The 23,999-nt window shown below is 45.2% G+C and overlaps 3 protein-coding genes across 5 annotated transcripts in view; 2 read left to right on the top strand and 1 right to left on the bottom strand.

Moving 5' to 3' along the window:
* The window catches only part of LOC133495178 (retinoic acid receptor alpha), a 236,277-nt gene extending 227,040 nt beyond the window's left edge, over positions 1–9,237 (bottom strand). Inside the window, exons 1-3 of one of the 2 annotated variants that reach the window (XM_061809505.1) lie at positions 8,760–8,946; positions 8,336–8,453; positions 149–228 (exon numbers count right to left, since the gene is read on the bottom strand). The gene's annotated coding sequence lies outside the window, so the exon portion shown is untranslated. Of the gene's footprint in view, positions 1–148; positions 229–8,335; positions 8,454–8,759; positions 8,947–9,091 lie in introns of those variants that run through there. The other variant, XR_009793501.1, reaches the window with a different exon arrangement.
* Positions 9,238–9,338: 101 nt separating this feature from the next.
* gpx9 (glutathione peroxidase 9) lies at positions 9,339–11,476 on the top strand. Of its 2 annotated transcripts, none has more exons than XM_061809514.1 (5): positions 9,339–9,483; positions 9,822–9,915; positions 10,760–10,890; positions 10,966–11,096; positions 11,241–11,476. In XM_061809514.1, the coding sequence occupies exons 1-5, from the start codon at positions 9,352–9,354 to the stop codon at positions 11,296–11,298; spliced, it is 546 nt and encodes a 181-aa protein (XP_061665498.1). In that variant the 5' UTR covers positions 9,339–9,351; the 3' UTR covers positions 11,299–11,476. The 2 variants fall into 2 exon arrangements, with proteins under 2 accessions (XP_061665498.1, XP_061665499.1); XM_061809515.1 differs by lacking the exon at positions 9,339–9,483 and adding an exon at positions 9,509–9,667.
* A 1,584-nt stretch (positions 11,477–13,060) lies between these two features.
* On the top strand, positions 13,061–19,301 carry LOC133495179 (acyl-CoA desaturase-like). Its single transcript, XM_061809513.1, has 6 exons — positions 13,061–13,216; positions 13,410–13,713; positions 15,658–15,788; positions 15,875–16,080; positions 17,675–17,907; positions 19,039–19,301. Exons 1-6 carry the CDS (start codon positions 13,115–13,117, stop codon positions 19,236–19,238), a joined length of 1,176 nt encoding a protein of 391 aa, XP_061665497.1. The 5' UTR covers positions 13,061–13,114; the 3' UTR covers positions 19,239–19,301.
* Positions 19,302–23,999: the final 4,698 nt, after the last annotated feature.

The following is a 23,999-nucleotide window of genomic DNA, read 5'->3' on the forward strand; positions in this document are numbered from 1 at the left end:
ACCCGGCGAAGGTCACGGGGCTGTCCGTTCAATGTAAATGCGGTTCCTCGTATGTGTCACGCGTGTCCTCCTTCAAGCATGCACCAGTTTGTCAGAATGAAGTCTGTCAATGTCAGACTGGTGATAGTGAAGTGTCCTTTGCAAATACCTCAGCCCCGCCGTCCGCCTCCTCCTCTCGCTCCGTCTTGCTCGTCTCACATGTCACATCATATTTTTTTCAGAGGGCCCCTGTAAAAGGGCAAAAGGCTCCGTGAATTGATGTGGGTCGCTTACATGAGCACGGCCGGGGCAAGGACGAGCACACTTAAGCGCACCCGTTGGGGGGGGGAGGGGGGGTGCTGAATCGGTGAACAAAGAGGATGAGGTTGTCCTTCATGCAAAAAAAAAAAAAAAAATGTTTGTGCTTTTAAAAAAAAAAAAAAAAAAAAAAAAAAAAAACACTTATACAGGCTGCCTTTTCTATACAAGCACAACTGGGGCAACCAAGCAGCTTACAAACGTGATGCCTCTGGTTTGGCGTCAGCAAGTCAAGTGAGGACATGCTGTGCAAGGACGACCCCTGTCGGCGGATAACACGCGCTGCTCGAGAATGAAAACCACTAAATCCGACTGGAAACTGTGATGTTATTGAGCACGTTCATCAACATCAGACAGTGGATTTGCTCAAATATTTACAGTAGAAACTGGTGCGTATCCGTCACCTCCTCGGAATCAGGCGCCCGTGGTGCCTTGTTACTCAGTACCCGTTTAAGGTACCGTGGCATTTTAATGGTACTTCAGGACTGTTGACGTACATTTCAAAATGTATCTAATTGTTCTATCCCTTCAGGGCCATTATGAAACCATCTATTTCCCTCATGATATTATTAAATATACACAATAAATTGTCATGAGCAAGGCTGGACCACGGCCAAGGGGGGTGTGGCCTGGCCACCGCTCCAAACGGTTTCATCTCCGACACCCGTCATTGTATGTAAGTTGGAGTTTTGTCACTGGGTTTTTGCCAGTACTTTGAGTATGCTTTCCCGCATCGTTCTCGTGTGTTTTGGATCCTGCCTTCTTGGACTGTGTGGTCGTGCACAACTTTCGTTTATAATCATAAAACCCACTGAACATCATGTCCTCGTCTGGGAGTCCTGCATTTGGGGTCCGCCCGTGCACCGTTGCTTTGTGACATGAATTGGATAACTAAATTGCAATCGGAAGTTAAGGATAACGTTTTAAGTCTTTAGTTTACTGTAAGAGGTGGTTCAGTTATTAAAGAAAATCTTTTGCAACATCTCACTAAATATTACATTTGAAAATTTGAAATTTTAATATATATTTTGCACACCTGATTTGCTGTCCCGGGCCACATAAAATGATGTCACGGACCGGATGTGGCCCCCGAGCCTTGACTTTAACACCTGTGCTCTAAATTATCCGTAGGTGTGAATGAAAATGTTTGTTCGTGTGCGCCTAGGGTGGCCGGGGTGTTTTCCGGCTCTTGCTCATAGGACTCTGGCCCACAATGCATTGCACAGCAGTGAAACGGCAATACCAATATGTATATTTTTGTAAATCTCACTTTGCAACAACTGTTATTTGCTCGATTCGAAATGACATTTTCAACCCTGTGTAGAATTCCTTGAAATATCCTGCTAGGCTTTTTCTCATGTATTATTGGTTAATGGAGAGAAAAGGGGCTTGTTGTAAAAAGGGAATCCCATGTGCCTCTCAGGCCTGCTCCATGCCCACTGGACTGGAAGAGGTCCAAAATACAATACACTGCCCCCCCAACCCCCCCACCGCATGCTGTCCACCCACTCCTCCACTGGACTGGAGAAGATCCAAGATGGATGCCTCCAGGGCCGCGCTGCTGTGAAATGCACACTATTAGAGATGGGGAAGTTGCCAGACTCGTCATATTGTGTTTGATTTAAGCCGTTTACATAAACCCCTGACGTCACGTCGCACCAAACGCTCCGTTCGGTGTCGTCTGCGACAGATTCCACAAGTGGCGCCGCGACCGTCGCATCTTACGCTTTTAGCAAATATAAAAATGGAGGAGTTTGTTTTTTTTTTTGGGGGGGGGGGCAGTGTTTTTAAAGCTCAGTCATCCACAATGCCTGCAACGTCGTCCCTGGGGAGAGCGGGGGAAAAAAACTCACGCAAGACGGATGGAGAAAGGAGGTTAGAGTGAGGCGGAGAGAAAATATAGACAGGGCGCTTGGTCTTAATACAGATTTGTCTGTGTAAAAGGTCAAAATTGTAAGTGCGCAGACTGACGTCGCTCGCCTTGCAGCCTCAGCGATGGCAAAACAAGTGCACTACATTCGACTGACGCGAAACTAACATCTTCACTTTTAATCTGCTACTGTCCGGGCTAATCATTTTAAAGAAATATGTTTGAGAATCTAGCAAAAGGTCAAAGAATTAGTATGGTCAACTCAGCACACTACTAGTGCCACTTTTTGGCATACTAGTACACAATTAAACCTTGCTAGTACTGTATACTCCTGTGTTGTACAGTTATACTGGTAGGAGAAGTGGAAAGAAGTAGTAGAAAAAGTAAGACACACCCGCTTTACTAGTGCGCCCGAGTCATTGTACTAGTGCACTGAATTGTCACGAAATTAAATATGGCACAGACTGCCATAGCATTAGGAATACACGCAGAATTTAATGAGGTGGCGAAGAGGTGTTCCAATTTTAATAAGGTCAGTGTCATATTGGACTTGAAAGTGCTTTTTTTTAATAATTCCTACTATTTTTAACAAAACTTTATATGTACAGTATGACTGTGAGTTTTCTGTTTCCTTTTCTTATATCCTGTGACCCTTGTGAGCATAAGCGGCGAAGAAAATGGATGGACAGATATTTACAGTGCCTTGTGGAAGTATTCGAGCCCCTTGGATAGATAGATAGATAGATAGATAGATAGATAGATAGATAGATAGATAGATAGATAGATAGATAGATAGATAGATAGATAGATAGATAGATAGATAGATAGATAGATAGATAGATAGATAGATAGATAGATAGATAGATAGATAGATAGATAGATAGATAGATGATAGATAGATAGAGATAGATAGATAGATAGATAGATAGATAGATAGATAGATAGATAGATAGATAGATAGATAGATAGATAGATAGATAGATAGATAGATAGATAGATAGATAGATAGATAGATAGCAGATAGATAGATAGATAGATAGATAGATAGATAGATAGCAGATAGATAGATAGATAGATAGATAGCAGATAGATAGATAGATAGATAGATAGATAGATAGATAGACAGACAGACAGACAGACACCCACTGTCTGGCTATTGGATAATATTACCAGATGAAGTAATGGGTTCTAACTGCACGTCTAACATTTACTGCGATTATGCAGCACACTGATGCAACAGACAATGGACAGTTTTTCATCCCACTGTGCAGTGCAATAACAACATGTCTTCATGCATAGGGAAGTCTACGACAGGCTACAACTAATAAAAAGTATTTTTTTTTTTTTTTTTTAATCACCGAGGCTTTTAAAAGAGAGACGGCAATATGAGGCGCAGTGTTGCACCATCGCTCAGCTTCGGCCAGATAGTCTCGCCGCCAGCTTAAAAACTTCCACGCCTTCTCATTCTCTGGTCTGAATATATTAAAAAGAGGAAAGGAAAAAAAAAAGATGGTGTGGTCGTAAAATGCCCCTCCTCTCATGTGACGGGACAAAGGTCAAAAATGAACCAGGGACAGCCCCGAAATGTCAAATGAACACAGCCGAGTGGAAAGGGGGGGGAAAAGAGGGGGAAGCGAAAACGAAGACGTTTCCAGAGGCTGGGCGGATGAAGATTTGAAGAAAAAAAAAATAATAAATCTTGTGTAACAGGATGTTGCATAATGCGTCCCACTTTACCACGTCACTCTCGGATGCACGTTAGTACCCCACGCGAGAAGGCAAAACGGGGGTTTGGCTGGTGTGCAAGGCGCGGGGGGGGGGCCATGGAGTGTTCTGTCTCTGAGCAGAAGATGTGGAGTGACTGAGGTAGACAACCAATAGGGTGAGGGCGGCGCGCAACAGAGGGGTGTGTGTCTGTGTGTGTATGACAGTGGGTGGGCGAGTGTGGCCTGTACTGGTATTTCTGCCCTGTCACATCTCGTTAGTGGGCAACCATGCATAACACAGTACTCGCTGCACACACACACACGGACATACTGTAGTTTACCGCAAGGACATCCAAAGCAAGTCATTTACCCATCAATACGGCATCCCGTAATAATCCGTCATCCCCAACTGCCTCCCACCCCATGGGAAATAATGTCAAGTACATATACGATATACAAAAGATGAAAGGACTAGAGCAAAACTTGATTAATAATAGCAACGATATTGATCGTTCATTTGATTATATTTATACACACAATGAACAATTAGGTCTTAAAGCTATGTAAAAAAAAAAAAAAAAAAAAAAAAAAAAGGTGCAAAAACCACAAGCAAAAATATCTAAAAGTTCACTTTTTGTCACTCATTTCTTTCTCAATACTACCCAATACCCAAAAGAAAAATGTTTAAAAATTCTATTGGACTTTGCTGGATTTTAAGTGGGTTTTTTTTCCCTTCACCCACGACAGGGTGCGCAAGGTAGTTCACTTTTTAATAGACAAACCCTGCTGCTTTTCATTTGAGAAGCATTTTTTAAAATAAATAACCTGAAATGTAATCACTTTTTAATTGCATCAAGACTCCGTATCTTGTCATCGCTACAGCCAGAGTTGATAGCAAAATCTATATCATAATTCTTTTTCTCTCAGCCATCTATTTTTTTTCCATGAGCAAAGGCCCAAAGTCGATACCATTACAATAATTTGAAAATTCATATAATAAAATAAAATAATAAATGATAATATATTATTAAAAATAATAAATAATGCATTATTAAAAATAATAAATAAGTCATATTATTCAAAAATAATAAATAAATAAATAGAGGGATAAATAAATAGTTTATTGATTGCTTTATTAATTAATTAATAATATTTCAAAGTAGTGAACTGGCCTTGAAATGGAATTAGCCATCCATCCATTTTCTAAGCAGCTTATCCTCACGAGGGTCCCAGGAGTGCTCAAGCCTATCCCACCTACACCCTGAAGTGGTTGCCAGCACGTAGAGAGAAAGCCACACTCACAATCGCATCTAGGGGCATTTAAGAGCGTCCAATTAATGTTGGAAGTTTTTGGGATGTGGGAGAAAACCGGACTGCCCGGAAAAAACGCACCCAGGCACAGGGAGAACATGCAACTCCACACAGGCGGGGCCGGGATTGAACCCGGGACCTTAGAACTGTTGGGCCAACGCTTTCCAGCTGATTCACTGTGCTGCAAACAGAATAACTTTTGGGAGTTTCTTTTTCCATCTTCTTTATTATTACTATTATTGCTGCATCCCCCAGAACAGGATTTCTCATGATTGGATCATGTTTGGAATAAGTCAGGCAAGCAGCCCGATTAGTTTCGAGCCAAAAAAAAATGAGGCAGCGAGAACCAGAAAAAGATGTATGAGTGGGCAGAAAGGGACGTTTAGTGTCATCTTGGGGAAGGCAGGTAAGCAGGCTCTTAACGTCTCATTTAAGCTCGGAAGCAAAACTAAACGCAAAATAGAGAGAAAAGGTGGAGGAGGGTTGGGGGGGGGACGCTTCGAGAAGGATTTTATCACTTCCATCTCCCGCACGTTGGTGTGAAGGAAGGCGACGACACATGACCTACATTTGCTTTTTGAGGCGGGCTTCAGCAGCAATGCTCTGCGTACATTGCAAAAATAAATACATTAAAAAAAAAAAAAAAGAGTTGCACACGCCAGAAGAAGCACCGTAAAAAAAAAAAAAAAAAAAAAAAAAGCTATAGGAAGACTGCGTTTTTTGCCGCGTGGAAAAAGGTAGAGGGGCCGACGAGACGAGGAGGAAGTTTTGACGCTAATCCTCCTCCTCCTGTTTATATAACGCGCATCTCCTATTCTGCGCCGCGCACTTCAAAGCTTTGCCAATCTGCATATATGATGGATCCAAGGAACAGCGGGATGCGCGTGCGGGACTGTGCGTACGTTTGCGTGACGGTGTGTACTTGTGGGGAAGAACGTTTGAAGAATCTTAAGCTCCTTTCGAGTGTATTTAGACGACTTTGGATGCGTGGCTGCTCAAGTCCCCCTGTAAAGATAGTCGCGTTTTGCAAATAAAGCTGTAAATGACCAAAGTTGCGCGAGACGGAATGCGGCGGGGGGAAATCAAACCAGCTCCTCGGCAAGAAGTCGTACAAATGTATTTTCACATCAGTGTATTTCAAATTGAAGTTTGTCTAATTTTTAGGAGTTCGACTGGTTCTGTTTCCTCTCGTTACAAAAAAAATGGAATAAGATCAATCAGACTCCAATTTTTTTTATCCGTCCATGATAATTCCGCTGTGACCTCGAGTTGGAGCCATATCATACGTAAACTGATGTTCTTGGACTCAGCCTCGTGCTTTCATCAAAACAGGAAATCTCTTTGTGATGAGAAGAAGCTCTTTAAACGCAGATGTTGCATGTCCACGCGAGGCAACGCGCACAACACATAATTTACTTAACGGACGCGCAAAACGTCGAGGCGAGACGAGCGGCCGAGAAGCATTGTCTGCTACGCTCGCACACACAAATTGAGGTTGAGTGGGCCTCGCCTGAAGGCCTCGCGCGATATTTTTCTTGAGAAATTGAGGGAGACAGCAAGACAGGCAGTGGCAATATGTCACTGTAAATGCCGCCATCACAAAGCACACCCTGTGGCCAGAGAAAGAGAGAAGAGGTGGGGGACGGAGGAGGGGGGGGGGGGGGGGAGGTGTGATGCGCGGGTGACATCGTACACTTAAGAGATGACGCTAGGCCAGCCCTTCGGGCAGACAGGGAGAAAGGAAAGCTGACCTGTACGTCTGTAAATATGGATGACACTCACCGTAGTCTCCGCCTATTGGTACTTTTAAAAATGACACTCCCAAAGCAGGCAGGATGGTGAAATCCGCTAGGAAGGTTAGCACACTTGCTGGGTGTGCTGCAATTGCTAGCATAACAACAGGTTGGGGGTGTTGTCTTTGGACACAAGTTAGTGTGTTAGTGTGGCCAATGATTTTTCGGACGAAAGTTGGAGACTTCGGGTGGCAAAGAAGTCGTGGGCTGCTCGTAGGTATCGGTTCAATGCAGTGCACAGCGGTGGGATGGAAGAACCACTGGCGAGGATGGTAACGTCGTCGGCGTATGATACCACGCCCTGGGCAATTTTTAGATGTAGTGATTGAAAAGCAGCGGGCTTAGAACGCGCCCTTGGGGGACGCCTTGGCGAACTTGTCAGCTCGACGATTTGGCATTGTTCAATTTGACGTATGAATACCTGGGACTCCCTCCAGGCACCCCAAAACACTGCCCTTCGAATCGCCACGGGCTGCCAGAAAATGGCTTCCATCGATCACCTACACCCCGAGTCTAAACTCCTTCCGGTACCGGTACGCGAGCACAAAGTGATGCTTACGAAAGAATGTGTGCTTCAGTGCTACCTCGCTGGACATCCAAATCATGAGATGACAAGGCAAGAAGCGTATGCTGTAGCACTGCACAAAACCGTCCGAGATATCGAGCAGTACATTCATCGGCTGTCCGTCCATGCGAAGGACTACAGCCGCGGCCTCTCGGCGATCCATCGGACCACTGTAGCCGACGGTATCGCCAGCTACAAAAGCCAACATCGTGTCGGGCGGCTACCCGCCTCCAGCAGCCGAATCCGAAAGACAACTCCCACGGCCCGTGAGATCGACGCTATCGCAACTCCGTCCGGGCTGGTGTCACACAAGCTCAACAACTATCGGCATCGACTCGACAACAACATTCGATAAATGCCCGCTGTGTGACGTCGCCCCCCCCCAACAATACGCATCATCTCTTCAACTATGCTCAAAAACCGACCACGGTGGCTCACTTTCTGGACCTTGATACGGAATAACGATCGTTGTACTTGGCTACAACAACAACACATTTATTTATACTAACATGATGTATGTAAATGTAAATAGTGACGTCTTTGGTAGCTTTAGAAGAGTAGTTGTGTTTCGTCCCTGTCAAATGGAAGGAATTAATCTCCGCAATTTCACAACCTGTTTAAAATGTTAAATGTGTTGAAATCACGAAATCAAGTGGGTCACTTTTCTCACAGATTATCTTGGCCTGTTTAGTGACACGTAAAGATGTCATCCTGTCGTATGAATGGCAACAGGCGGCTACACAGCTTCATTTCATCTTTTACCTTTTTATGGACGACAAATTAAATGTTTTACCTGGTTTTATGTGTACCACAGTCAGGCAAAGGTGATCCAGCGGTGGTGTGAAGTTTGAAGTTGCTGCTGTCCATCTTTTAATAATCCAACAGCGCCTCTGTGTGGTCATAACAGCTCACTGCAACAGAAAACACACGACAAGCCAATTTAATATTTAATCTTTAGTCCGAACGTGTTGCAAATATCTCAATCAATTTCAAGCCTTATTCACTGTAGCCTATTTTTTTTTCACCAAAGTGACTTCGCCTTGTACACGTGACATCATTTTTGCCATCCATGGGTCCAATTTAGTTGCAAATATCAGCTATGAATTACGAATATCTGCAACTGAGCTGTAAATATCTCGACCACTACCGGAAGACATCAATTAAATCATGGAAATGGTACATCGACGTTGAACCAGTAATTATTTAGGCTACATTACTTTTGAATAGGTGTGGGTTAGTTTTTGCTCCCAGAAATCTAAGGAACGTGAATAAAAATCCCAACTATTCAAAATGTAATTACGGCAAGTTAAAAAGACGTTTATCAGGTGTTTGCTAGCCAACCACAAATTCAATTGTGTAAAAATACTACAACATAGATTGGCACAGACTAGACGTGCATTTAAAAGTTTTGAGGTCAAACTAAGGTTCACCTGAATTTTAAGTTTTACGTCCTGTAATTTCACTCGACGGCTAAATATCCCAAAGGTTTTGTGAGCAATGTAGTTTTTATTTGTCCAGTGTTGTTGGGTATTTATTTTAATACGCTTACCAGGTGGCAGCGTCCTGCTCTTCCTGAACAAATGACAAATGAGCAACGTCCTGCTTGCGTGCTCACCTCTGCCCAGAGAGAAAAAAAACAAAACAAAAAAAAAAAAAAACAAACAATAAACTCAGTCAGGCCGAACAATTGCTGACCCGTGTGTTTGTTTCAGTAAATGGCACGGAGAGAGTCGCTTGGGTCACTCTCGGAGGGGAAAAAAAAACCGTGTGTGCGAGCGAGAGGTTCACGCTAGATAAAATTAGGAGGATATGGCCAAAAAATCCATCTATGATTTCTCTGCTGAAACCCTGGAAGGAGTTCCGGTCCCATTGGGGGACTTCCGGGGAAAGGTGCTCCTCGTCGTCAACGTGGCCACCTTCTGAGGGTCAACTATAGAAGAGGTAAATATTCGAGCATATATATTCTGCTCCACTCTTCAAATATTTATTCCATGACATTTTATACATTGATCCACAGCAGTATATACTCTTCATATTGAATACATTTTTCCTTCCCTTGTATGATGGATTGTATTTTAAAAGTTGTTTTTTTATCATATTTTTTTCATGTGCTGATCCAGATGATGTATGTGGCACAGTTGAATGGTGTTACAATATTATGCTTATTTCTTTTAAAACCTCAATTTACTGATGATGGATGTTTTTTGTTTTTTTTTGTACAGCGGGTCAGATCATATTCTCTCACAATGTGATATATTTTCTCACCCTGTTTCTTTCAGTACCATCAACTGAATGCACTCATGGAAATGTTTGGCAACCTCAAGTTCACCGTGCTGGGCTTCTCCTGCAATCAGTTCGGTCTGCAGTCCCCTGGTGGGTCCGAACAGCTTAAGAGACCATTTCGTGTCACTGGAAGTCAGCGGCAATTTTAGTTCTTGTAAGGTCGATTAGCTAGTTGTCGGCTCACTCCCTCTCAGGGTGTAGTACTGCCTGGCAAACTACAAGTACAGCTGTCCTGCTTGTCCTGTCTTATTTTCTACTTGTCCGACCCTTTCCTCGCAGTCTGTAGCACTGCCTGGCGAACTACAGGTACACCTGTCCTGTCTTGTCCTGTCTTATTTGCTACTTGTCCGATCCATTCCTCGCAAGGTGTAGCACTGCCTGGCGAACTACAAGTACACCTGTCCTGTCTTGTCCTGTCTTATTTGCTACTTGTCCAATCCATTCCTCGCAGGGTGTAGCACTGCCTGGCGAACTACAAGTACACCTGTCCTGTCCTGTTTTATTTGCTACTTGTCCGATCCATTCCTCGCAGGGTGTAACTCTGCCTGGCGAACTACAAGTACACCTGTCCTGTCTTGTCCTGTCTTATTTGCTACTTGTCCGATTCATTCCTCGCACGATGGAGCAATCCCTGGCTCACTGCAGATGCCCTGTCCTGTACCGTCCTTCCGTATTATTGGATACTCATTGTATCCTTTCTGCATTAGACACAGCACTGTCTAGCTCAGTACACTTGTCCTCTCCCGTCCTATCCTACCCTATTTGCCGCTCGTACAGATCCAGCAAACTGCATGACAGAGTTGCCAAACAGGACAGGTTAAATCTGTAAATCGTACCCAATTTATGAAAACTCACATTCCAATGATCAAACAAGCGTTAAATAACCCTACATATTTGTAATCTATTTGTGCTTTTTTTTTTTATTTATTTTTAGAGGCAAATCATGAAACCTTAAACATCCTGAAGTACGTGAGACCCGGGCGGGGATTTGTGCCAAAGTTTCCCATCTTTGGTAAAGTGGAGGTGAACGGAGTCAACGAGGAGCCGCTGTTCACTTACCTAAAAGTACACAAATAAGTCGACAAGTTGAGGCGTTTATCGTCGAATGGAATCTTTACATATTTGCCATGTATCTCACAGGAATCTTTGCCCTTTGTGAACCCCGTCATCGGCGACATTAAGAAGTTCTACTGGTCTCCAATCACGGTCAACGACATCCGGTGGAATTTTGAAAAGTTTCTCATCACTGCGGACGGCGAGCCTTTCAGCAGGTAATTTTATCGACCTTGTTAATCAGCCACGGTTTCTGAATTATGAAATTCACAGGTTTGTCCAAATCCAATGCTCTCGCTGTTTGATCCCTCACGGATCAGGTCCACACGATCACAGCAATGCCACTTTGCACTTTGCCCCAGGTACGAGCTGCACTGTCCTATTGATAAGGTCGAGAAGGACATCACGGAGCTACTGTAACAGACTATCGTCAGGCGATCGGCGGTGGCAGCGTGACGGTCCCTCAGTCAATGCACCGGTGTGCCCCTGAGCTGGATCCGATGAGGAGTTGGAACAAGACTCGGATATTCACTGCATTCTCTCTGAGAACAGATTCCTCTCCGCCACCAAAAATATGAATAAATACATTGAATTTGAATATCTGTTTGCTTTTATTATCGCTACATGAATAGAGCAATGGTGGTTTGAATCCTGAGACAAACAGTCCAAGTGTCCTTGAGCTACTCCACGTCAGCAATGAGAAACTGTGGGTGAATTGGGTCCCTGGCGGATATTGTGATGCATCAATCAATTGATAATTTTACTCATCCTTAAAGGTCCACTGTCGTGAAATGCATGATTTTTAGTATGTTATTAATGAAAAAACGTCAGCCGGTATGGACCCATCCATTTTTTCACCACAAAACATGATTTTGGTGTATACGGCTTTTTGTAACTCCCGCCATCTCGAGGGATTTGTTTTCGAGAAGAAGCAGGAAGTGACGTACAGGGCAGTAGCGCACTCAAGCGGTCTCGTCTGTTTATACTAGTTTTACCTGCTGGTAGGTAGCTCGTTGTTCCTTCGTGTTAGCCAAAATGCCGGCTCGTTGTATTGATGGATATTGCTCAAACACTCGGGAGGATGGATTCGCGTTTCATACTTTTCCAAAAGACCCGGTTCATCGTGAAAAATGGATTGCACAGGTGCAAAGGACGAGAACGTCGTGGGTTCCAAATGACAGGTAGCTGTGTATTCAGCTACTAAAAAAAATAATAGTTGGGGTGGGGGCGTAATCCGTGAATCAGGGGTGCTAAATGTGTCGATCTGCCACCCCGGCCAAAGCTGTGATCGGAAGACGTGGCATCGCGAGGCAGGATTGGAAAATGACATTTTTCACAGGTATGATTACAAATGACCCTTTTTTTTTTTGCTCATATGACCCCCCTCCTTATTTTCCTTTGTTCCTACAGGTGTCAAATTTAATCCAAAAGTCCAATACCCATGAATTTAGTGAATAGTGTAAATATAAAATTAAATAAATACATGATTCTATAAAAAAAAAAATCGGTACAATTAATAATTAAAACACAAAACAAATAATGGTTAACACAAATTTCATGACATTTTCAGAAGAATAGTACTCCCGCTAGGGGACACAAATGCATCATTACTGTATTAAATACAATAAATACGGCGTATATCAGTTCCATACTGTTCCATCGCGGATGTCCTCATTCCGATTAATCCGTCATACAATTGAATAAATGGCCAAAATGTTCAGTAAAATCAACGCAAGTAAAACAAAAATGGAAACAAATCTTATATGATAGCAATAGCTATTAAAACGATTACAATACTAAAAATGTTATTTATTTCCGACAAAATATCATTTGGAATCTGATTGGCTGGTGCAGGTATACCTAACTTGTACGTCACTGCGCGAGTGTCACCTGACGTTTACGTACGCTTGGAGTCATTCCTAATTTCAATGCACTTTTTTTTTTTGCCATTCATATCCAATTCCGTTGGATGTGACGTCATTCATGGGACGCGGTGTAGTGTGTGCGGGGGGGTTCTAAAAAAGTGCGTGGGGGGGTGGGGTCGTGGGGTTTTTTTTGGGGGGGGGGTGGGCAAAACCGAGCTTCATCCCACATCTGGATGGAGAGCGAAGAAGAGGTGGTGAACAGCAGATGGCCCGGCAGCCAATGGGAGGGCAGCGAGTGGGCGGGAGCTGCGCGCCGATTGGCCGGCGAGCCGCCTAGGCACCTCGCGCTTCCCCATCCCTTTTTGGTTTTGATGCGACACACTTCTTCTCCCAGCCTCTCTTTTATTTTGTGTTTGGAGCAACGCGAACGGCCGCCTGGAACATCTTCTAAGGCCGCTTTACAAGCGCGTTCGGTGAGTTACGAGTTCCCCTTCTGTTGTCATTTTCAAGGAGCCCGTGCGGTGGTCGTTACGCAACGCTAGCCGAGTGGCCCGAGCATCACCGGATCTGCCGCCTCCTTTTCCTCCATCGGACTAGCAACCATTCCAAAACTCTCCGTTTGATTTCATCTAAATGTTGCTATTTTTCTTTTCCCGGCGTGGGCAGAGGAGCATTTATCCGGCTAGGCAGCCAGCCAGTACCGCGATGGCGGAGGCGGAGGAGCAAAAACAGAAGCAGCAGCGACAACAACAACAGCAGCAGCAGCAAAAGCCCCCATCCATCAGCGGCTCTCCGATGGAGGCCTCCTGCAGGGAAGACGCGTTCGACCACACGTACGAGGAGAAGCAAGGCCCCAAGCCGCCCAGGATCGTCGTGTGGAGGAACGTCGTCCTCATGACCCTGTTGCATCTCGGTGCCGTGTACGGCTTGCTCCTCGTCCCCAGCGCCTCGCTCCCCACGCTGCTCTGGTGTAAGTTCCCGTGCGGCCTCTCGTTTCAACAAACCTACTAAAATAAACCCGATGATAATAATAATAATTCTAAAGAACTATAGAACTTTAGGACCCAAGTCCTATAGAATTTCTATATAAATACTATTGTTCTGTAGAAATTCTGCAGAAAGTCACAGCCAAAGTTCAATAGAACAAGTTGTTCTGTACAAATTATATAGATTTCTATGAAATTTCTATTGGAATTTTTTTAGCAGGGGTGTGCGGCCGGGCACACAAAATGAGGGGATTGCACTTGGTTAAGTGCCGTTTTCAGACCCGCCCTCCATAATAAAAGCAAGTCAAATGCCATAATATTCATTGGAAAAGTAGCATGTGGGTGGGGGGTGGGGGGGGCATTGTCTGGATGTTTTGCGAGTTTGAGTGGGGTGCCGGTCCAATTTCTCGGGAGTTTTTAAGGGTTAGGGAACTTGAAATTAGGAATTTAAAAAGCCTAAATCGTTCACTGCCATTGACGGATTTAGCGTCCATGTGAACTGGGAGAGCCGGCGGAGATTAATTAATTTTAAGGTTACACCGACGCTTGACTTTGATATCAAACGCGGTGGTAAAGAGTTTAAAAGTCAGTCAAAACACACTTTTAAACTTCAACAGAAAATGGGAGCAAATCGGAGGCTGACCTCTTTGATGTTTTCATGTTGCCTGGGAAATTTTTATCGTATTGTACTCGGGATCCTAGTTGGTGGACCATAACATCCAGGCAAACCCGAACAAAGGTTGTCTGTAAACCCAAAAACGCACAGAAAATATTTGGATTCATTTTGGGAGCGTTAGTGGTTGGCACGTCTGGCTCACAGTCATGACTTTGAAGCACATACCTCGGGTCAAAAATTTCCATCACTAATAAATCACTTTTTTGAAGGGATTTGTGTTTGCAGGAATCAGTCACAAGTCGCGTTTTTGAAAAATAAGTCAGTAGAGATGTTTGGAGGGGGAAAAAAAATGATTACCATAATTCTCGGCCTACGGAGCGCACCTGCTTACAAGCCTCGCCGAGTAAATTTCTAAAGGAAATACCATTCGGTACATACGTACGCCGCAGCTGTGTATAAGCCGCAAGTGCCCACAATGAAACACGAGATATTTACAAAGAAAGACAGTACACAGAGGGAGTTTAGTGCTAACGCTAGCACGGCACTAAAGCTAGTGCTAACAGGGCCAGTTAAAATAAAACTTACTGGTAAATATCACTGAGACATGCCAGTAACACAGCAGTATCATGGTAGCACAGCGCTAACACTAGCGCAGCGCTAACAGGGCAGGTAAAAGTCACTTCCTCAGCCCATCTCATTCTTACCTTTTCCGCTCCAGTGCCCCCTTGCGGCCGTTAGGGAAAAAAAAAATGCACAAATTAGCCGCATCGCAGTATAAACTGCAGGGTTGAAAGTGTGTGTGTGGGGGGGGGGGGAGTCGTGGCTTGTAGGCCAGAAATTACGGTAATTAGGTCACCGTGCTTTAGTGAAGTCACTGTTAGCAGCCATGTTGTTAGCGAAAGCAACTTAATTTCGGCAGGGGACGTGCTTGAAAGTACAGACTGTAAACGTACATTCGTTGAAATGGATGAATGGCGCAGCCCGGACTCGAGAAAGCGTTCACACGCACGTTGCGTAAGCCGCGAGCGAATAACGAATTATTAAATGCGATGCGGTAGGTCAGCGATCATGTGCCGCGCTGTGACTCAGGTCACACGGCTGCGCGACATGCCTTGACTCGCCGCTTATTTGCTTGCATGTCAAACAAGTTTGTACCTCTTCAGTGTAGAAGAATCCAGTGCGAATATCTGCGAATAGTAGCAACCCCCCTCCCATAAAATTAGTTTCTTCCCCGTTTTTAACATTTAATGTGCAGTTTTGTGCTTTTGGAGAGCTTTTTGGACTAACGTGTGCACCTTTTGTCCCTCCCCAGCCATGCTTTGCTTTTTGATAAGTGCTTTAGGAGTGACCGCGGGGGCTCACCGCCTGTGGAGTCACAGGTCCTACAAGGCCTCGCTACCTTTAAGGATCTTCCTGGCCCTGGCCAACTCCATGTCCTTTCAGGTACCAACCCACCCGACAAACTCCGCATCCGCCTTTCTATCGGGCTTCGCCGGGCCGCTACCGACGGTCTTTTACCCGCCCGGCAGAACGACATCTACGAGTGGGCCCGCGACCACAGGGTCCACCACAAGTACTCGGAGACGGACGCGGACCCGCACAACGCCGTGCGCGGCTTCTTCTTCGCCCACATCGGCTGGCTGCTGGTGCGCAAGCACCCGGACGTGATCGAGAAGGGACGCAAGCTGGAGCTCCACGACCTGCTGGCCGACAAGGTCGTCATGTTCCAGAGGAAGTGAGTGTGTCGACCCGAAAGACTCTTGGCTCTTTTGGGTCTTATTGTTTGAAAATTAGCTGTTAAAATAGAGGTTAATGAATTGCCCCTAGGTGTGATTGTGAGGGCGACTGTTTGTCTCTATGTGCCCTGCGATTGGCTGGCAACCAGATTAGGGTGTGCCCCACCACCTGCCCATTGACAGCTGGGATAGGCTCCAGCATTCCCCGCGACCCCCGTGAGGATAAGCGACAAAGAAAATGGATGGATGAAAAGTGCTTGCACAGAAACTGCTTCAAAGTGTTCGCATCTGTACATTTGGATTAAGAAACAATTTTATTTTTTTTGTTGCATTTTCAAAGTTCAAAATCCATAAAATTAGGTTGTCTCAAATTAATAAATTTAAAAAAAAAAATTTGGGTTCCCACAAGTTTTGGTAATTTTTTAATTTTAATTTCTATTTTAATATGCGGTAATAAAGGATTCAGCAGTGTTGAAACTGGATTTTGCTTCTTAAATCGTTGTGCTTTTATTTTTGGACCACCAAATTAGTTTTTTAAATTATTATTTTTTGGTTTTATTTTCACATACACAATGTAGTTTTTTTTTTTAGATCAGGTGTTTTAAAGACAATGGAATATACTAATTAACTTTAAATTTATACCAAAATAAATTACATTTGCTAATTAAGACCAATTAATTTTAAATTTTCAAGGTTGGTGAGAGGGCTAATTCTTTTTTTTTTTTTTTTTTAAACATTTGAGGGCTGTATTTTCATGTTTGGGGCATTTTTACGTATTTAAAAGTGATTTTATTATTTTGGGAGACTGTTTTAAAGAGGTCGAAACAATTACCGTAATTTCCGGGCCACAACCCGCGACTTTTTTCCACACGCTTTCAACCCTGCGGTTTATACGGCGATGCGGCAAATTTGTGCATTTTTTTTTTTTCCTAACGGCCGCAAGGGTGCACTCGAGCGGGAAAGTTAAGAGTGAGACCGGTGGAATATATGTGCAGAGAAAGTGACTTTTACCGGCTGGGCTAGCGTTAGCACTGCGCTAACATGTTGCTGCTGTGTTACCGGCGTGTCTCAGTGATATTTACTGCTAAGTTTTATTTTAACCGGCCCTGTTAACGCGGCGCTAGCATTAGCAAATGGTATTTCCTTTACAAATGTACTCTGTGACGCTTCTAGCCAAGTGCGGAATTACAGTAGACATTTAGGTCATTGACCTATTTCCAAGGTGGGGAAAGACAGTTGGAAAAAATTCATTGTTCACACATTTGAATTCTACTAGTTAACTTAAACATAATGTTAACTTTTTTTTTTTAACACAAACTTTAAATATACATTTAACTTTGGATAACGTGCTTTCATCTTTTAAAGTAGAAGAATCCTCCCAAGTATGGATTGACACGTGTATCGGAACCACATTTGCGCCGTGCGCGTATCAAGTGGTGTATAAATAAAGCCGCGGCTACAAGTTGCCAGTCAGGTCTAACATGGTAAACCAAGCGTGCTGGCATTGACCCAAAATGACAAGCGCGATCCTTCCCTCCCTTCCCACAAAAAGAATTAATCGTCGCGTTACTGCATTCTCTTTCCTCCCAACAGGCACTATAAGTTCTCCGTACTGCTCCTGTGCTTCTTCGTGCCCATGTTCGTGCCTTGGTACTTTTGGGGCGAGTCCCTGCGGGTGGCCTACTTCGTGCCGGCGCTGCTGCGCTACACGTTGGTGCTCAACGCCACCTGGCTGGTCAACAGCGCCGCACACATGTGGGGCAACCGGCCGTACGACCAGAGCATCAACCCCCGGGAGAACAAGTTCGTCACATTCAGCGCCATAGGTATGACGCAATACGAGCGCGTCGGAGCTACCGCTAGCGAATTGTTTCAATCTGAAAAGGTCGTTTGCACTGTTATTCTGCGCTAAAGTTCTTCAGGTTTCCACCATGGATTTAAACGATGGGGGTCTGGTGCAGTGTGAGCTGGGCGGCGGGCTGATCCCCGGCTCCAGAAAGTGTTAGGACGTGGAACATCAATATTTTGGTTGGAAAAAGGAGCGTGGTGTGCTCGGTTGAGCTGTTTCAAATAGATGGAGTTTGATTCACCTCGACACACGGCTTGGGGTCTAGAACTAGTCAAGTGTTGGACTCTTGTCCACTCTTGATCTGGGGGTGGGAACCTGTGGACCGTCAATACTTTGTAAAGTGGGCAGGAAACCTCTGACGACCCCAGTTGGGGACATTGTGAGTCGGTGGAGGGCAGTGAAGAAGACTTCGATCCCACCAATTGCCTTCCAGTGGCAAAGTACTGATCTGGACAGTGGGGGTCAGTGCCTCTGAATTGGCAGATCAAGGTGGTCTTCCAACCCCAAATTCAGTAGTCACAGTGTGGTTTTTTTTGTCCCACCCGCAAAACAGTGGACCGTATCTACACCCTCAGCACCCTGGCTTTGCGAACTTGGAGAAGGGATCGGAGAGTCATGTGAGGGGTGCCCCTTGAATGTGGGGTACGGTACCGCGTGATATAGGTCAACCGGACGCCACGTACATCTGGTATCAGGTGTCTGGTCTCGGATAGTTGGCAGCAAGTCAGATTTGTTTCTGGTGCGGGTTGGATTCTGTCAAAGCTACTTTTGTCTGATTCTGTTCATGAGATACAGTCTGGAGGGGAAGACCCAAAACACCCTGGAGAGATCATGTTCCTCCCAGTTGGCCTGGGAACACCTTGTGATCCCCCTGAAAAGCTCCGAATGTCTTTAGGATTACCCACAAAAGTCTCAAATACCGTCCTATCTTGGTCATCCTCCAATTTGCTTTACCTTGAATTGGAACCATTTGGGCCGTAGCGGTGGCGGGGTATTTCCGATTTCCGAGCAGTCTTTGGACCCGGCTCACTTTAAAGTACCGCGACAAATCACAATTCCAGGATTTGTCTCGAGTGTTCTCAAGAAATCGCGATGTGTCGTGTTCCAGGCGAAGGCTTCCACAACTACCACCACACGTTCCCGTACGACTACGCCACCAGTGAATTCGGCTGCAAGTTCAACCTGACCACCTGCTTCATCGACTTCATGTGCTTCCTGGGCCTCGCCAAGGACCGCAAACGAGTGTCCCATGAGATGGTTCTGGCCCGAGTGCAGCGCACTGGCGACGGCAGCTACCGCAGTGGCTAAAATGCGAAAGAGCGCCTCGACCTCGCCGAGCTTGAAACGGGAAAATAAAAACCTCCACGAGTCCTTTTTTGACGTCGTTTCATCTCTTCATCCACCAAGTGGAGTCCGAGTTGGCTTCACAGGGGGCCGCGACCACATTTTTTTTTTGCTTGTTTTTGTGGTTTTTCATAACTGTAACTAGAATTTGTGAAGGCGATTTTTGAAAAAAAACAACAAAACTAAACACGTTTTAGCTAAGCTCTCAGCCTTCTAACATTCAGTTGGGCTTAGGTCTTTGGCGGAAGTGTTTCGGATCTGAAGTGAGTTCATTTGGAAAAAAAACAAAATAATAATAATTCTTTGCCGTGTATTCAAAAGGTCGCTCATGTAGCCACTTGTTTATATTATTCTAGTTGATGATTCCGTGCGAAAAGGACGTTAGCGTCGTTTAGTCACAAAAACGACGTCCCGATCGGTCGTCTGGTGACAGCCAAACCAAATGCGTAGAAAATGGTTCCTTTTGTCGTGAGATTTAACGATAAAGCCGTCGATCTCGTGCCAATATTTTTTGTTTTCCGTTTAGTGCGCTTTGTGGACGTTTTATCTTGTTTTTTTGGCGTCCGTGGCTTCGCTTCCTCTCTCGCGACATTTTATGCAACATCTCCACCAGTCGATGTAGCAGCCGGGTCAACGTCACCGCGCGCTCATCCGTGCATGATGAGGATGATGATACATTACACCGTACGTGTTGTCGGCGGGCGACGTAAACCTCGAAACGCCCCCCCCCCACCCCTTTTCGAGCGTCGGGTTTTACAGAACGCCTCTGCGATCGTATTTATATATTTATTGTTGTGTTCTTTTTGGTACCGGCTAAAATGGCATCGCCTCCGATCGGGAATGCTGGCCTTCGAAAACCCGTTTGGTAATTTCTATCTGGAATTAGAGCACCTGAGTTCGCCCCCCCCCCCTCACCCCAAAACCTTTCAAGAAGTCAGGAAACTACCAAATGCCTTATGACTTGCATCCATTCCTGATGGTCACCTGATCTGTCCCGACAAATACTTCGTAAATAAAATGAGACGGATGTCCACGTTTACCGAGTTTTGAAATTAAAGGTAGCACTTCACACGGGGGGGGGGGGACCCAAAAATTTTGCCACAGACCTCTCTCCCAATGAATGTGCCAACCTGTTAGCGTTGCCCCCCCACCCCCACCCCACCGTGTAAGCAGTACCCCGAATTATCGTCGCTACTAAAGTGACAGGAGGGATCGCGAAAATGTTGCAAGTTTTGAATTGTTTTGTCAAACTGCTCAGTACGGAAATAAAAGTTCACAATATTTTCAATACTTTTGTCATTCTTGTTTGTGTCTGTGTGCCCATTGGGAATTTTGGGGAACATTGATTATAAAATGGTATTTGTTAGCCTGTCTATGGCATTTCCCATTGCCAGTGAAGCTAGTAAGAACTCACAAAATTTGCAGATTGGCGGCACAGTGGATAAACTGGAAAGCGTTGGCCTCGCAGTTCTGAGGTCCCGGGTTCAATCGCGGACCTCCCCGTGCCTGTGTGGGTTTTCTCCGGGCACTCCGGTTTTCCTCCCACATCCCAAAAAACATGCAACATTAATTGGACACTCTCAATTGGCCATAGGTGTGATCGTGACTGTGGCTGTTTGTCTCGGCGTGCCCTGCGATTGGCTAGCAACCAGTTCAGGGTGTAGCCAACCACCTGCCCGTTGACAGCTGGGATAGGCTCCAGCACTTTTGCGACCCTCGTGAGGATAAGTGGGAAAGAAAATGGATGGATGGGTGGATGGAAGTTAACAATTCAAGTTTTATCTCACGGTATTCACATGCAGGTGTGTTGCAAAACTCGGGACACAGCACCTCTTGTTCAAAGCCGCCCGCTTTTCAACTGAGCAAAAGTGTTGGAATAAAGTCATAACTCATACTTTCATAAACTGCACTCGGTGAACTCACCACACTGTTGCATACTTCATTCGAAATGATCATCCCGGGCTTTACCGCGGCCTCTTTCAGTTATTTGTTCCTGGTGGGTTTCTACCTTCAGCCTCTCCTTCGGGATGTAGAGTGCATGCTCTCTCGGGTTAAGGTCTGGTGAATGACTTGGCCAGTGTCAGACCTTCCACTCCCCCCGGCAGATGAAGTCCTTTGTCGTGTTTTGGGTCAGGGGGTTTTGATGCATTTTTCTGTAATTTTCCAGAGAGAATGGTTTTGTAGACTTCATGATTCATTCACCAGTAAAGACTCGTGGACTCGTTCCAAAAGCAGCCAGTCAAGCCCTAGCCATGACATCACCCCCACCAGGCTTCACAGATGAGCTTGTGTGTTTTGGATCATGAGTGGATCCTTTCTTTCTCCATACTTTGGCCTTTCCAGTACTTTGCCAGAGGTTAATCTCGGTCTCATTAATCCATAAAACTTTGTGGCTAATTTTCTCTGCTTCTTTGCCAACTGCAGTCGGGTCTTTTTGATGGCATCTTGTGGGGCGGCCCGTCGTATAGTTCTTCAAACTGGTTTGCGATGGCGTCACCCTTGGCCCGTGGAGGTTGACCGATATGCCGGTGACTGTTGCCTCCGGGTGTTTCTTCACAGTTTTCACAACGTTTCTGTCATCATCTACTGTTGACACCGATGGTCGTGGAGTTGCTCAGTACGTCTGCGGTTTCCCTTTTTTCTGGTTTCCGTGTTTGCTTAACAGGAAATGCAGTTTTCACAGGTGAAACCCGAAGCCCAAAACAAGAACTAACGTTGAAGCAATCGATCTAAAAACGTCCATTGGTCACGTTCCAATACTTTTCCTCACTTGAAAGGTGCCTGGATTCAAACAAAAGGTGCGCTGTCCTGAGTTAATCAATCCATCCATCCATTTTCTTAGCCATTTATCCTCACGAGGGTCAAAGGGAGTACTGGAGCCTATCTCAGCTGTCAACGGGCAGGAGGCGGGGTACACCCTGAACTGGTTGCCAGCCAATCGCAGGGCACTAAATGTCATCAGTCAAGTTGCTTATCCTCACAAGGGTTGCGGGAAAGATGGCGCCTATCCCAGCTAGCTTCGAGCAAAAGGTGGACGACGCCGTGAACTGGTCCCCAGTCAATCGCAGGGCAGATATCGACACTGTCACTGAGCGGGAATCGATCCCACGCGCTGCCCACACCAAAGCCAGGTGTGTGTACCACTACATTATCATGTAATATGTCCATCCATCCATTTTCTTCACCGCTTATCCTCACGAGGGTCACGGGGAGTGCTGGAGCCTAACCCAGCTGTCAACGGGCAGGAGGCGGGGGTACACCCTGAACTGGTTGCCGGCCAATCGAAGGGCAAATAGAGACAAACGGGTGCACTCACAATCCCACCTAGGGGCAATTTACAGTGTCCAATTAATATTGCAATATATCCTGACTATTTAAAGGTACAGTTTCCGTGCCAGCGAAGGAAGTCTGAGACTGGGACTGTTGGTTTTGCACAGGGAGGGCAGAGAAGGACCGCGAGGGAGGCCAACGTGCTTGGGGGAGGGCACACATTATTACATTATTGCCATATTGCCAACCATGATAAATGAATGAATAACGTCCTTGTATCCTATTTTTTTATCATCAGACTCGGGGTGGACACACTTGTGATCAAGGACTCATGTATTGATTTTTAAACTATAACAGACGGGCCAAGTCGTTTGTGCAATCGGGGGGACAGGAACACATTGAAATACACCAAAATCGAAGGAAAAACAATGCCAAGTATGACATAACTCTTGATAATGTGATCGGATGAAGACTGGAGAAGGTGCACAAGTGAAAATTATAGAACGCAAACAGGAAATGAAAAAATAACTCACTATCCTAGTTTCACTTTTTTTTTTTTTTTTATAACTTGAATCTGATGACCCCTTCAGGGCTCACATCAGAGTGCTCGCAGACAGAGACGGGAGAGACTCATGACTCAGACATCTGCTGTGTGTGGCGTGATATTTAGGAATAGTAACCCACCGCCGTGACCACGCCTGCGTGACTGGAGGTTACTAAAGTTCAGCCACCCTCCAGCCACCAAACAAACACGCACACACCTACAAAAAAAAAAAAAAAAAAAAAAAAAAAAAAGGAGTCGGGTCGCAGCGTCTGACCGGCAACGACCAATCAGCGACGAGCTGCTGACTCGCCCCCGCCAATGGCGGCGGGGCACCTGTGTGTCGTCATGCGTGAAGGGCGCAAAGACTTACGTAAGACGGCTGTCGTCCGGCAGGTGGGGCGTTGAGGTTCCTTCGAAGAATGTGGGAAAAGTGAGTGGATAAAGTACTGTATTTAGCAAAAAAAAAAAAAAAAAAATGGTCAGAGGATGAAGACTACATTTCATGAGTGCAAAATAGCTATTTACAGTTCATGCAATACAACTTACAATGCAAACCTGTATACTAAATAAAAATTTACACTGACTGGATTTTATTTTATTTTTAACTTTCAGTCCACAATTTGCTACATTTTTAGTATAGTCATAATATCCATCCATCCACTTTCTTTTGCCGCATATCCTCACGAGGGTCGCCGGGAGTGCCGGAGCCCATCCCAGCTGTCAACGGGCAGGAGGCGGGGAGGGGGGGAGACGACGCCCTGAACTGGTTGCCGGCCAATCGCGGGGCAACGTAGAGACAAACAGCCAATCACACTCAGGGGCAATTTAGCGTGTCCAATTAATGTTGCATGTTTTTTGGGATGTGGGAGATAATCGGAGTACCAGGAGAATACCCACGCAGGTACGGGGAG

Source organism: Syngnathoides biaculeatus, chromosome 22 (genome assembly GCF_019802595.1).
Source record: "Syngnathoides biaculeatus isolate LvHL_M chromosome 22, ASM1980259v1, whole genome shotgun sequence".
In the NCBI taxonomy this organism is placed as follows: Eukaryota; Metazoa; Chordata; class Actinopteri; order Syngnathiformes; family Syngnathidae; genus Syngnathoides; species Syngnathoides biaculeatus.